Raw genomic sequence first — 15,197 nt, forward strand, 5'->3', positions numbered from 1 at the left:
TGCGTTGGATCTATAGACTTCTTTATTGGTGCAAGTTTGTTTATTCCCGCAATCTGCTTAGCAAAGAGGGTAAACCAGTGTTGTGTTCCCTGGCAGAAGGTAAAGGGAGAGCAACAAACAGTTCTGTCATTGATAAGGATGACTTGTTTCTGTAACTCCTTCAGTATCTGTGCTACTCAGTAGCTGGTGAAACTATTTCTTGAGATGAAGAAGAGGAGGAAGGTTAGTTTGTAGTGGGGTTAGGAAATGCACAGTAAGTGTCTATGGCTAGTTAAATAGATGAGTGGCCTTGAGCTTCCTTTAAGTTTCTGTAGCAGCAGGTGCCTAGACGCCAGGGAATGTGGGCCCACCTCCCAGCTCATGGAGATGCTATGTTGAAGGTGATTAAGTGGTACAACTTGGCTTGTTAAAGTTATTGATCTTGATCCTTTTATCTCGACATACACTTGAGCCATGTGGGTGGTCAGGGATAACCTTCACACTTCGCAAACACTGTGTGACATTCTGGCTTAATGCAGTGGATTAATTTATCGCTGTTATAGGGGCTGGAAATGTAGGAGGGACCAATTTTGTTGTATCATGAGCAAATGAAGTCAAGGCTGTTTAGCTCTTCAAAAGTAGAGAATTGCTGTAAAGAATGTAGAGAGGTAGGAGAAGCGCAGTAAAGACATGTGGCTCTTTGTAGCTCAGCTACTGAATTAGGTGATGCTAGTCAGGAGTTTATTTCAGTGCTTGATTTCAGTCTTTTTGCTGTCAGCTTGTGAATGCTTCCAGATCTTTTCTACACTGACGGTGGGGTTCAGCTGGAAGGGAGGTATGACATAGCTTGTAACAATAACAACTCTTGCTCACTGGTGTCACTGGTAGTGGAGTGTAACGAGAGTTGGTCAAATACAGTGTTGTCTACAATTGGTCTTGGACTTCCTGATTTGTTATTGAAGTTCCACTTCTTGTTTTGCAACCCACAGTTATTAATTAGATTAGGCAGCATTTGGTGTGTGTTTGAAAACAGTCTGCTCATGGCGTGCTGTCACAGCTGGACACTTCACTGCTGTGTTTTGCTCTTTCATCTCCTTTCCTTGGCTTGATGCTGGTTGCATTGCTGCTGTTGCTGATCCTTGAAATAAAGTGGTACAATATCTGTCTCAAGCTTTTTACTTGTCTAAATGCTTTCTTGCTTTGAAGAACTATTGATCTAAAGGGCTGTGTGTCTTCCCTCTGTCCAAAAAACTCTGCTTCATTTTCATGCACTTAAAGCTGAAATAGCTTTCTTTCATCCAGATGGATTTTTTTCCTCCCTGCTTTGAGTAGCAGATGATGTGGGTTGTCAGCTTATCTGTTAGTGGGAATGTTGAATGGGCAAAGAGAAACATAAGCTATTGGGTATTCACATTGGTCTTTCCCAGATGGGGGGACTGCTGCCTGTTTAGTGCCTAGAGTGACTCAACAGAAGACAGGTTCAGGAAAGACTGTGTGAGATGTGGTGTTTCTGCTCACACAAAAAGACTCCAAACTCTTCCTAGTCCAGAGACTAATAGGACGGGGTCTCACAGGTCTACACACAAGAGGAGTGAAGTGAAGGTGCTACTTGTCCACGGCTATGGTCAGAGGGTAGTTAAGGAAGCCAAGGGAACAAGTTTAACTTCAATAAAAAGAAACTCCCTTTTGAAATTCACAGAATTAACCTGGGGGAGCTTGCTGCAATAATACAGAGATCAAACATTGCGTGAGATTAAATAAATCAACCTATGGTTGAGAAGGTTAAATTAGATAGGATTTAGAAAAAGGATTATGAACTCCCATGGTTTAAAGCATAAGCCAACTGTTAACTGCCCAGGCTTAGTCAGAAGTCTTCCCTCTAGGCAGATAATTGTGTAACTGCTTGTTATAGGGTTTCACACCTTCTTTTGAAGACTTGGACAGCATATTGAGCTGGCTTTGATCTGACAGACCAGTTCCTACAAGTGGATTAACTAGACTATAAGGTTGTTGGGAACAAAGCAGCAAACTGCTGTGGAAGTAGTACAGATGTTTCATCCATGCCTGTCATCTTATGGGAATTGCCATTTTCATTCCATTTCCAGGCCTGAGGACCTTTACACTTGCTCCAGGGGAAAAAGTTCCCAAGTGTCAGTGCCAGAGAGTATAACGTATAATATGTGGCTTCATTGTGGATATTTAATATGCTGTTATGTGTTCCTTGCATGATGGGATTGCAGCTTTACAGGAGACTTAAACGTAAGCTGAATACAGCTTGGTTGTGGTGTTTCTCAAAAGCAGCAACAGAAGTCTTAATTACTGTGTGGGTTGAAGTATTTTTTTTTGTTTGTTTGGTAAAGTTCAGTATGAACATCAGGATTAGTGGTGGGTGAAATCCAGAATGCAGATTATCTTCTTTCACTTGGACTGGATGAGCATGAGGTGGTGCATGTAAATAACTTTAGGAACAATTGACTGCATGGACTAATCATAAATGCATTGTTGAGTTTTAAACACTGTGTATTGATCTGAACAACTATGAGGGTCAGTAATGTGTTAGTTAAGCTGGTGTTGCTTGTATCTGTCAGAAGTCAGTTGCCTGCCCATTCACTATGTGGCTGAAACCAATAAAAACTGTGTGCTTGTAAGTTGCTGCACGAAAACAGTTTAAAACATCTCCTTCTTTCAGTACTTTGTCACTAATACTTCAGACCTTAAAGAGGGAAGGACAACTGAATGATGCTAAAGAATAGCCCCTGAAATGGGCAACTGCTGAATCCCTCACTGTGGGGAGTTGTTTGTTTCCATCACTTAAAAGTAATTAATGAATGAAGACTTTTTATGCTTTTGAGAACTATTTCTTTTCCACTGTTGCTCTGGGTGGGCTCATCTAACCCCTCTTTAATTGTGCCAGTCTACGTCCTGTAGCCACATTTTAAGGAAGCAGTTGAACTGGATAATCCAGAGGTGGGCATAGGATCAGCATCTCTGGTTTTGAGCTTTGTGCTCTTTCCTCATCTCATTAAAAAATGTCTATTAAGTTGATTGTGATAGAAGAACTTAAGGGTTTTATGCTGATGTTTGAAAAGGAGAATGAATTCATATCCTCAGTTTTACTGTCTTTTAGCTAAATCATTAGAATTTCACTTGAAGCAAAATTTGAACAGTTACAGCTGCCTGTAGGAATGGAGCTCTAAATTCTGCTTTAAAATGATGAAGAGGAGCTTTAATGCCTTATACCTTGAGATTTCAGCTGAGAGATAAGTTCCTTGCCAGCCATAGTTGAAGGGTGTATTCAAGGGGGAGATCACATCTGGCCTGTTTGATTTCATCCCTGGTATGCTTCCCTTTCCCAAATCTCTTAAGGTCATGGTTGCCTTCAAATAGGGCAGCCAGGTTGACAGCTTCCTGAAGTCCTCTGAAATTGCAGGTAATCACATAAAAGCATACTACTGCTGTATTGTATTTCTTGAGTTTGTGTCAATGTGTAGGAAGTGAAACTAAATAAAGCATGATTTTCATCTTTATATTTGAGAGCAAGCATCTTTGAAGCATGCCTCAAGGGCAGATAAACAAAGAATAGGAGGTGATGATATAAGCTGAAAATACCAGGAAGAAGGTTCAGCTAGTAGCTTAAACACAGCCCTGCTTGCTTTTTATCTCTGCTCCTGTTAACTCAGACTTCAGTTGTATGTCAGTGGGCAAATAAACCCACTTCCAAAATAGCAGGTCCTCAGGAACATGTTTGACTTACAGCAGACTAATAGGTTTCTTAGAATTCTAAATTATACTTCACAGCAGCTTTATTAGTGTTTTGCAAGTCTTGAAATGCTTCTTTTATTGCTGACAGAAGTACTGAAAACATTTGTCAGAAGCCTTAATAGAAGACATGGAGGCCTTTATAGCTAATGTCAGTCTATTTGCTTTTGGTATTTGACAGTGCAGATATTTTTAATATCTAGCCCAGGGTGAGTATGTAACCATCTCCAAAACACTGCCTGGGTCTAAACATGTTTTTATTGGTAATTCATTTCTCTAGAGCTGAGCAGAAGGCAGTGTAATTTATGGATCTCAAAAAGGGGAATTGTCAGTAAGGCTGTGTCTCATCACTGAAGCTATCTAGTGTGAGGGGATGTTGGTGTGTAAGCAGTGGATAGAAGAGCTGTCCCCTGGATCTGCAGGTGAGCTCCGAGGTCTATGTCAAGTGATCCAGTGCTGTTGGTGGAGTGGGAATATAGTAACATTTCCAGCTGAAGACTTGTATGTAGCAGCCCAAATAAATTCTGATGTTTAGCACTGACACTATTACAGAGGTGTTGGAATCTCTGAGATGCTTATTGGGAGTCTTCCAATGTAGTTTTGATATTAGTGAAAATTAGGGGAACACAGTTGTAACTCAGTTATTTATCCTTTGTGTAATTTGTAGTCCTGTTAGGGAGGAGGTAGGGGGAGGAAATTGCATTTACTACACAGAAGGGCTGTTGCTGCATTTTATCCCCTCCTGCTACCTCTGTAAGTATGCTTTTGAGAAGAGCTCCATGGTGATCCTTTGCTTGTATTCCTGTTTTAACTACAGCTCTTCAGCCCCGTGTTTTTACTGCTGTAGCACAGGCTGTTTTACATACAACAGAATTGGCTCAGTTTCAACTACGCGAGGAAGAGTTTTAACCGCAAAGCCCGCTGTGATTTGCCATGATCACTTAAAATCAGTTGTATGTGTTGAGCCTTCAGGATGTTGGTACCCTCTGTGGGGCTGAAGAGGAATAAAGCTTTGCTGCAGCCAGTGTGAGATTAGCCTAGAATGCTACTGAAAATGCTGTGGGGGTCTCGCAGTGAGAGGGAAAGTCTGTCTGACTGCTGCTCTTTCTTAGTGATACTTATGTAAAACCACTGGAAATCATGGGCTGTGATGCAGTTAATTATTCAGAGCTGTGCTGCACTGTGAGAAAGGGTTTAATCTGCCCATGTTACACATCCACTAGCTGACAGAGGTGTTTAATTGCATACGTCAGGTTTGTGATTATTTATTCTCTCTTTGTGCACCAAAGCATATGACAGATTTGAACTTTTTTTTTTTTTTTCCCTTTATAAACTATGCTTCCCAGCCTGGGGAGCAGCCTGAGGTAATGAACAAGAGAGGAAGCTCTTGGAAAATTATAGTAACTAAGCATCACGGAATGCCAGAAAAATGTTGTAGTTCAGTGCTGCTCCAATGGCAAAGATGTGATCCAGGTCTAGGTTCTTAAATTTGGTCCAGACTTTGTCTCACTGTTTCCTGAATTCCAGTGGGATACACTAATATATATAAAATACACAGTATTTGTGTATGTTTTTTTTGCTACTCATTTAATCTCCCAAGGATCTGGTTTAAAATATTTCGAGTGGTTTAGATAAGAAAATACGAAAACAGCTTCCCTGGATCATTTCTGACTGTGGTGGCTTTATGGCAAGTCTGGCCTATGGGACAATTAACCAGTCAGTGTCTTGCTTGCTGCTTTCCACCTGTGCTGTACTTGTGCATGTGTCTTTAATGGCCAGAGAGAGAAATTAAGGACCTGGATTTGCTTTCATGTTTAAAAAGGGGAGTAGAGCGAATAATGTTTAAATTAAAAACTTTAGTCTGAATGCTGACTTCAGGGTCTGGGACTGAGATTATGTCAGGTTTGTGGATCCCTTATCTAGGTGGTCAGTCAATGCTCTGAGCAAGACCAAAATCACAGAGTCGTAAAATCACAGAACGGTTTGGGTTGGAAGGGACTTTAAAGAGCATTCAGTCCCAAGTCCTTGCCACAAGGCAGAGACACCTTCCACTAGACCAGGTTGTTCCAAGCCCCATCCAACCTGGCCTTGAACACTGCCAGGGATGGGGCAGCCACAGCCTGTCTGAGCAGCCTGTGCCAGGGCCTCATCACCCTCACAGGAAAGAACTTTTTTCTTATATCTAATCTAAATCCACCCTCTGTCAGTTTAAAGCCATTCCCCCTTTCCTTTCCTTGTGTGTTTTTGTCAAAAGCCCCTCTCCAGCTTTACTGTCAGCTTCTTTAGGTACTGGAAGCTGCCCTAAGGAGCCTTCTCTTCTCCAGGCTGAATAAGTCCAACTTTCTTAGCCTGTAGATGATGCTAGGGTAAGTAAATGAGTTCAGAACTCTTAGCTCAATGAGATTTGGAAAGGTTGTGTGAATCAAAGGTGTTACACTTGTGTTTCTACACAGCAGCCCAGAGCTTCCCAACCAGCTGGGTTTTGTGCGAGGAATATAACAGGGCGCAAACCAGTCACTGAGTCTGACCTGTGTTATCTGGGGCCTCAATTTCCATCCATCGTCTGGTAGAAATTCGAAGTGGGGAAGTAAAAAGAACACATTTATTGCCAGTTTTGTTAGGAGTTTAACTTCTGTGTTGTGAAGGATCAGACTAGAAGACATTAAGAGACTCAAAAAGTGCTGATTGATTTCCTTTTTGAAAAATAGCTTGATGCAAGTGAGTGTTTGCAAGAAAGCTGGAGTTGTCAGAGTAAGCAGAGGATATTGTTTCAGGCTGTATTTATTTTCACAGAGTGGTTTTTAGCGAACAAGTATGCTACATGAAGATGAATAGTCTGCTCCCCACTCTTCAAATATCCTTTCCTGTTTTGAAGGATTCTTCTTTAATCTTTTTGTTGGAGTTTCCTGGAAAGTTGGTGCCTCTGTGGGGAAGCAGAAAGAGGAACTAATTGCGTTTGATTCCTCAAATGCACCTACTCCCTGAAAAGCAGTATTAAAGTGGATAAATCAACATTAGCATGTTTCTTTTTAGCTGTGATTGTCAGCCCAAGTCTTGCCAAGGGGGAAGCAATGTGCCTTTACCCTATACTCAAGCACAAGTAGAGCTTTGTACATGAGCAGCAGAATTTGCTGCATCTGTGGGGTGTCCTAGACATGGGGGAATTCTTCTCAGAGCTTTCTTCTGTACTTTAGTGCTAGGGAGATCTTGTGCTCAGAGGGAGGAAAGGATCAGGATGTGAAGGGGTCCTGTTCCCCCCGTCTGTTTGTTTGAGATTATGGTGCTTGGCTGTATCTGTGTCATGAGGAGGGAGCTGATGGTAAGATTGATTAAACTTTTGTAAAGTAAGTGGTATCCATGTGTTCAGTGCAGGAATGTCTTAGTTGAGAGTGAAAGTTTGGGATATCAGGGAACCAGTGTCTAGCGTGGGTGATGCTGGAAGGTACAACTTGACAGGTTGGGGGCTTGGCTGGAGCTACTAGCTTGGCTGAAGCACAAAGGCCCAGCTGTGTGAAGTGCTGGGTGCCAGGCTTGGAGTAATGGGTGGCTTTTTTCTATGGACAGTCAAGAAACCATGAGGTTTTCAGTCTAAACCAGTGATCTCTGCTTGCATAATGAGAAAAGGGTGTTGTCTGTGGTGGTGTTCCCCCATAACCTGGAAAACCTCAACCCTTAACCCATAACCATATTGAAAAATAAACACGGTCAAAACTCAGACAATTTAATATCTGAGCATATTTCCTATTGTACTCAATTTGTAGTGGCTAATGACTTTCTAATATCAAACTGATTTTCTCTTCTTCCAGTATGACAAAAGATATAGCTGTCCTTTGTGCCTTCAACCTGATTGAGTTCAGCCATCTGCTTTCCTGCTGGGAAGAAACATTAAGAGGCCTTTTTTTTTCCCAGAGGCAAATATTTCCCTTTCTCATCCAAATGATAGTCTTCAACAGATTAAGCATCTGTTGTATCATGTCTCACTGAAAGGAGGAGTCAGCATGAACTTCCTGTGTAACAAACTGTGAATTTTGGGGGATACTCTGCTGTAGCTGCATGCAGGTGTTCTAGTTCTGACCATTATGTTGCCCTTGCCAAAGGGTTTTTGGTCAACTTTTTCTTTCTCCTGAACGGGCAAGGAAGAGTGCCCTAAAATACCTTTGGGCCCTAGCATGATGCAGGCTGAGTGTTAAGAGTATTTCTGGATTTACCATGTTTATCTTCTAGGTATCCTTTTTCTTTGCACCCTCTTTGAACACTGTGTCTTGAGGAGGATAACTTCTGTGCCCTAAGAAGAATAATCACAGGATCCAAGTGCTAATGATTTATTTTTCTCTGCAGAAAGAAATTCAAGCCATGAGTCAGTGCCATCACCCCAACATTGTATCTTACTACACATCGTTTGTGGTGAAAGATGAGCTTTGGCTGGTGATGAAGTTACTTAGTGGAGGTGAGTGGTCTAATTTCTTTACCCTAAAAGGCAACGTTGAAAAGCTGTCTTCCTGTAGCACGCTTTCCCTTGTTTGCCTCCTAAGCTTCTTTGTGAATTAAGACATTTCGTAGAATCATAGTAATTTATGTTGGAAGAGACCTTTAAAATCATTAAGTCCAACTGTGAACCTAGCACTGACAAGCCCACCGCTAAACCGTGTTCCTAACTGCCACAAAGTTTCTTCATCTTGCCCTGTAAGTGTAGGACAAGCTTTTGAGCTGGAGAACTGTGCAACTAATCACAGTGAGCCCAACTGTTTCTGCTTGCTTTACTATGAGAATTGCAACTCCTCTTGCAAGGCTGGTTCCTTGACCTTTTTTGCACTTGCAGTTTAGAGGTCTCGATGGTGCTGATAGCTTGTTGGTAACCAGCCATTCCATTGATGTTAACTTATTTATGTGTTGGCTGCCCTTGTGAGGAACTTTAAATCACCTCTGTTTTGGGGAGAGTTGTTCTTGTAGTATCAGTGTATGGCCTTAAAAAGGGAGCAGAACATCATTGTTGGATGTAGCTTGGTTTGTATAGTATCAATCCTCAGAGCTGGATTACTTTGCCTGCTTGTTCTAGTTGATAAAATAACTGGAAATACCTGTATTAATTTCAAATGACTGCCTAGTTAACACAGAGCCAGGGAAAATTCCCCTTTCTGGATTTATTCTCCAAGACACGGGAGAAATAGCCTTTTTTGTTTGAGGGAGAGGGTTTGAAAACTTATTGTCAGTAGTGCTTTATTTGATGTCCTAATATTTTCCAGGATCTCTGTTTAAGTTAGTGAGGACAAGAAATGGAATCAAGTTCTGGGTGCTCACACAGAGGATTGTTGCTAGACCTTAGGCCTGTCTTTAGGAAGACTTGATTTTCCTGGCACCCTAGTGAAAAGGAATTGAAAACTGAAAAGAAAAACCCTGTTTTCTTGCTTTTCAAAAGAAGACTTCTTGGCTTCTCTGTTCTTGGCTTAATACTGAAGGGACTGTGAAATGCCAGAAGATGATGTGGAAAAATCTGGCTAAACCTGTTGGCTTTTTCCACAAGAGCTCAACAATGACCATAAAACATGTGTCTTTGAAGATCATCTTTAGAGAATTTTAGCAGTTCTCTTGGGGGCAATCAAATTTCATGCCAACTTATGTCTGTCTTAAAGGGCTTTAATGTCTCATGTGCTCATGTGTCATTAAGTAATACCCTCTTTTTTCTGGGAAGGATACATAACAGGTCATTAAAGATATGATGGCTGTTTGTGTGTAGAAAAGAATCCCCTGCCAGTTTAGTATAAGTAGTTTAGCTGTGTGTATGAAGTGTATCTGTGGGAAGGTTTTCAGCATGGGAGGAAATGGCATTTCAGGGGTGCAGGAGAGGCTGCAGCAGTGTTCTTGGCCCTTTTCAGGAGAGTTCACAACCTCTTTGAAGAAAATGTACAGCTGTCTCCATTAGCATTTTCACAGTGGGGTTCTGTCAGAACGAAGTCAGGATTAGCCTCAGCCTTGAACCTCCAAATGTTGTTTCTATAAAGGCCACACTGGAAAATCTCTAGAAAAATAACCGTTGCTTCAGAATCAGCCTCTTGGTGGTGTGAACGATGACCTGTGTGTCATGTAATACTCACTTTAAATGTGCTTCCTTGTTGTACTCACTGATAACTGACCCTTGTGTAACTCTGGCATTAAATGTGGCACTTTGAGCAAGGCTATGAAAGCTCACTGCTTCTTACTCTCTTGCATATGTTGAAGACCATGGTCATACAATAAAAGACTAGTAGCAGTGTTATCAGCCCTCCTCTAACATTTCCATGAACCATTATTTTCTCACTTGAATCATTTGGAGACTTGGGGAAATGGCTTAAACTGGCAGAAAATCTTTGGGAATGATCTGTTGCTACTCTTAATGCAGGAGGGTACCTTGAGAGGTATTTTCCAGCTGTCTTCATGTTATACTTTTCTCATGGCAGTACTTCAGAAGTCTCATTTTAGCTCTCAAGCAAATTCTACAGGATAGTGTTGAGGATGGAGGAGAGAAACTTGTGTGTTGGAACTTTCTGACAGAAAAGCTTTTTCATTCACTTTTACTGAGACTATTTCCAGTTGTTTTTAGGCTGAGTGATTTATGTAATAAAACACTTTAAAAACTGCCTCTCATTCCTTTCAGCTTACTTCTTATCAGTAATAAAGTGGCTAGTTTTGTGGTGATCTGTCATCCAGTGGGAAAAATAATGACCTGAGTTTCTCAACAGGAAAAACCTTTGAGCTTTTTTTATGAACCAGAAACGATGGGGGGGGGGGGGGAGGGGGAAGTAACCCAGGGTGCAGCTGAACTCTTTCATTCCATCTGAGTATTCAGAGAGCATGGGCTGAGATTTGTACATCCCAGTAAGCAGATATGAAATGTTTTGGTGTCCTGTATCTTGACTGTGGCTTTTGTACTTAAGACTTCTTTCTGAGTAGAAGTTCAGAATCCTCTTGCTTTTCTTCCATCAGTGTCAGTGTAAGCTGACATGTATTTTCACACTTCTTACACTGATCTTATTACTTAGGTAAACTGTCTGCAAGACAGAGCAGTCTGTAATTAATGCAAGCCTTGATTTTTGTTTTGTTGTTGTAGTGAGTAGAATTTATTTTCTGGTTGCAGTCATTCTGTTGAAATCTTAATCTAGTCATATATGCAAGTATTTTAGAAATGTCTCTGGGGGAAAATACTCTAAGATCATGAGGCATTATTGTCTGGTAACAGTGCCTTGCTCCTTTGAGCAGGCAGGTGGTGCACTCAAAGGTAGCTTAATTGCCTGACTGGCATTGCTACTGAAATGGAACTATTTGTCTATGCTTTGCAAGTATTATTGGTGGAAGATACCATTTTCCATCTTTGAAAGTCATCAGCAGTGAGGAGGTAAGGTGCTGGTGAGCTGGTGGGGAGCAACATGTAAAATTGCTGATGTGCATCAGAGCCAAGTCAAACAAGCTGGTTGTAGTTACTGCTGAAAGTTTGAACTGGCAGATTTGATAACGAAGCAGATGCAGAGCATAGCTGTTGCTGATGGCAGAAATGTGGCTGTGATGATACCCAGCTGGTAGTGACAGGGGTGCTGGTGTGTCCAGTTACTGTGACACCCTCTTTCAGATCTGGTGATGTGTGCCTGAGTCAGGTTTGTGAAGTATCTGCTGTTCCTCTTAAGTAGAAATTTCAGACCCTTTCCTCCAGTGACAGCACTGTTTATAGGGATCTAAGCTTAGCAATGTCAGCTTAGTGTCCCAGCCTTTTTGGTCCAGTGTTGCTCTAAATTAAACTCCAATGGCTATTTCTAGACAGCTGCTGACCTGCTCTTTGCCTTGTTGGCATTCCCCTGTAATTAATTTTACTCATGCCTTTTTAAAGTCATCTGAAGCCCAGTCCTGCTGTCTAAGTCCTGTAGCTTTTTAGTAGGAAGAAGAGCAGCTGTCCTTCTGTTCTTGTGCCTTTTCTGTTTGCTTCTCTAAATTCTTGCTGCTTTTAGTAAGAGATCTTATTTCACAGGTGACCCAAGGCTGTGGCTATCTCTACAGAATGGTTGCTCATATGAAACAGCTGTCCATGGTGGCTTGCTGTATGCTAAAACAATTCTGTCTTAGCCTACAGCAGACGAGTCCTCCAAAATATTTTTAAACTGTGAAGATCCTTTAAATATTGAAATATTTCCAGATAGGGCTCTCTGATCTTCTGCCTTCTTGAAGGCTTCTCATTAAATCTACAAAGAACATTGCTGCATTGAAATAGTTAAATGTTTTAATTTCCCAAAAGTTTCTAAGATTATCTAATCACTTTCCCTTCAGCCTTGATCTTGATTATCTGCTGAAGTGCTTGGCCAGCAGCTGAGCAAACCAGACCAAAGGGAAGGCATGGTAAGTTGTAGGCTTTCACCAGGGAGATAGGGCATCTTTTTCTACTTCTGCTCTGTTGATCTCTCATCTCCCCATGCCCAATTCCAGCAGTGATTTATGAGCAGAGCCAAAGCCACAGGTTCTTAGGAATCCTCATGTTCATGTTGAATTATTTTGTTAGGAGAGAACTATGCTATTTTGAGTACATCTGGAGGGGTTATTAAATTTTATTTGTAGAGGCACGTTTTCAAACAATTACGGATGGAGTAAGTCAGAAGCAGATGTTACGGACTGTACATGATGGCAGAATGCAGAGTGTGTTGATATGCTGCCACTCCTAGCTATAATAGGAAAAGCATGAAAAAAAGTTTGTCTTCAGATTTTCTCCTATAAATGTTGCAGCCTCAACTGCAATAGGCTGTTTTGCCCTCTTTATTGTATTATCTTGCTTCCTGCCTTAATCTTCTTGTATTTCTTACTCATCCATGCAAGTGCTCTGGAGGGAAGGAGGCAAGAAGTGGAAGCTTCCTCAAGTCTCCCTCTGTGCCAAGGTGGTTTAACTAGGGTAAAGAAGAAACTTAAGAACTAGAACCCCAGCAATCTGCTTAAACATATTTTCCTTTGTTTTGTATAACTTGTTCTTTCCTTTACTTGAGTACTCTTTTGCTGTATCTGTGTTCTTCAGCCCCAGAAGTACGAAAGCCAAGCAGCTGTTCCTTCTTTCACATTTTCTTCCTCTGGTTGTCAGAGGCTGACAAGATGCAGATTCAATTCTTGGCTCTGCTGACAGTCAGGCTCACTGAAACTGCTGGCTTCTGGGATGTCTTAAAAGAAGGAGCAGTGAATCCTGTTAACTCCCAGTTCTCATGCAGCATGTCAAGCATCAGTGTCCGTAAGATTTGGGGCAGATCTTGATTCTCACAAAATGGTGTAGTGATCCCCAGCACTGTTTTCCAGGCTATTTGTGCCAGGCCTCTAAATGACAAATCAATGCAAGTACTGTTACCTGCTTCTATTTTTTTTTTCAAATGAAGTTAGAGTATTAAATTTTCTTATTCTGCTTGCCAGACAAATTTAAAGAAGTTTTCTTCATGTATAACTTGGCCTGTATCTTTGTCCTGTCACTTAGGTTATAGGATAATGTGCAAGATGTGGTTCCCACAGCAACTAGCCCTGCTGTACATTTGGTTTGCCTCTGGGGTCGTGTGAAATTCCACCTGTAGTACTCCTGCATTTATCTGTAATCTTGTCTAAACAGGCTTTTTTTTTCTGCTCAGGTTTTCATAGTCTTCTCTGCAGTCCCTTGCCCTGAAGCATTAACAGTGTCACTGGTGGCTGTCTGGATACTTCCTTCTTCTCCTGAGGAGGAGCATCAGAAGTGGGTTTCCTAAATGCCATTAGGTGTGCCTGCTAGTGTGGGTGAGATCAAAGAACTGCTTTGGATTTGGAACAGAAAGTGTTGATGTTTGTGGTGGCTTGCTGTTGAAAGTGAATCAGTGGAACAATTAGGACTTCTTGCCCCAAGGGTGCGATTACACAAAAGTTTTCTCCAGCAGCAAAGCAGGTTTAAGAAGTTCCTGGCTTCTCAGTCTCCACCCTGCCTGGAAAACTGGATTACCAATTACTGCAGTGATCTCACAGTATGGCTTCATAAGCAGATCCTTTGGTGCAGCCCGGAGGTGGTGAACCATGGAAGTCTTCGCTCTCATTTTGCTGGGGAAGAAAATGCCAGAGTAGTATATGGTACAGAGTGTTGGAAACAGTTTTACTGGGTACATGTGTGAGATGCAAGACAGGACTGCATTTACTAGGTTTCAGGACAGACCATTAGAAATGGTCTGCCTAATGACAGTATACAAAAACTGAATATCCCTCTCTTACAAATTCAGGATATTGGTCTGCTTGGGGGTTTCTTGTGTCTTCATTGCTCAGATACTGCTGTTGTAGGGGGAATCATAGAATCAACTGGGTTGGAAAAGGCCTTTAAGATCATAAGGTCCAACCATTACCCCAGGATCTGCCAAGTCTACCACTTGTTTTTTGGAAGCTGACTTCTGTAGATCAAGTCAGGCTTAATTGGATATTCTCTAGCCATGATAAAATGGAGAAGGTGAACTGAACTTCCTGTTCTTCTCTTCTGGGGGGCAGTAGGATGTCTGTTTTGCTTATGCATCTGGACAAACATTAGTCTGTCTGCTGCAGAACTGGTATGAACAAACGACTTCAGAAAAAGTTGTTCACTGCGTTTTTGTCCTGCAGCAGCTATAGGTTAGGTTTTATCAGGTAAGGTTAAGTTTATGTACAGCTAGTTCCCAGTGACTTCCGCTACCCTTAGGAGCTATTGCTTTAGCAGCTTTCAGAGCAGACTAGGAAGTCTGGGAGTTTAAGCAGAAAAAACACTCAACTTTCAATTGCTGTGCAATTAGCACTGGGAGATTGTGCTTTACCTAGTAGATGTAGTGCGGTTTGCAACTGGTGTCAGAATATACTGGGACACTTTAATGCTGAATGATAAATAATGCTAAATAATCTATCAGATTGCACAGTATCTTGCAGGCTTCCTGTTGGTGTGCACAGTGTATGTTTGATGGGCAAGAGTTTGTTTATAGCTGCATTTTTTTCCACATCAATCTCTAAATGTCCTCTCCTTTCCTTTGTCTTCTGTTTGGCGTTGTGAGCAGTTGCTCATCACCAGTCTTCTTTAAACATCCTTATTAATGACAACATTATTTATATTTACATTTAAGCTCCAGTTCTGGCTCTTCTGTCTTGTTTTGTCTTTTTCCTGATATACTTCCCCTTCTGGGCTTGGGAGAGCTTTTCAGTCAGCCTTAGCCAAACTTAAATTCTTTTTCTCTCGCAGTTCAGGGTGACCCTCCTGTTATGTGAATCCGTAGCTTCTACTTGTGTGTTTCTTATGAGAAAAGTCAGGAGGGAACTGTTGTAATCAAACCTGGTGCCATGTATGATACATACCAGAGTTATCTAAAATAGAAGTTTTATTCTGAGGAGGAATCAGAAATAAATATTTCTTTTTTTAAATTATTTATTTCTAAAATGACATTGTAGTGTATTTAAAATGAGATTGTAGTATTTTTTTTTCTCTTGAAAAAACTTGTAAT

The 15,197-nt window shown here is 41.3% G+C and overlaps 1 protein-coding gene across 1 annotated transcript in view; it reads left to right on the top strand.

The window, feature by feature from the left end:
• Positions 1-15,197, top strand: part of OXSR1 (oxidative stress responsive kinase 1) — a 90,288-nt gene that overhangs the window by 21,916 nt on the left and 53,175 nt on the right. Inside the window, exon 3 of the mRNA XM_034064300.1 lies at positions 8,077-8,185. Coding sequence (XP_033920191.1) covers positions 8,077-8,185 — 109 coding nt within the window. The remainder of the gene's footprint in view (positions 1-8,076; positions 8,186-15,197) is intronic.

This window comes from Melopsittacus undulatus, chromosome 1, assembly GCF_012275295.1.
Source record: "Melopsittacus undulatus isolate bMelUnd1 chromosome 1, bMelUnd1.mat.Z, whole genome shotgun sequence".
Taxonomy (NCBI): domain Eukaryota; kingdom Metazoa; phylum Chordata; class Aves; order Psittaciformes; family Psittaculidae; genus Melopsittacus; species Melopsittacus undulatus.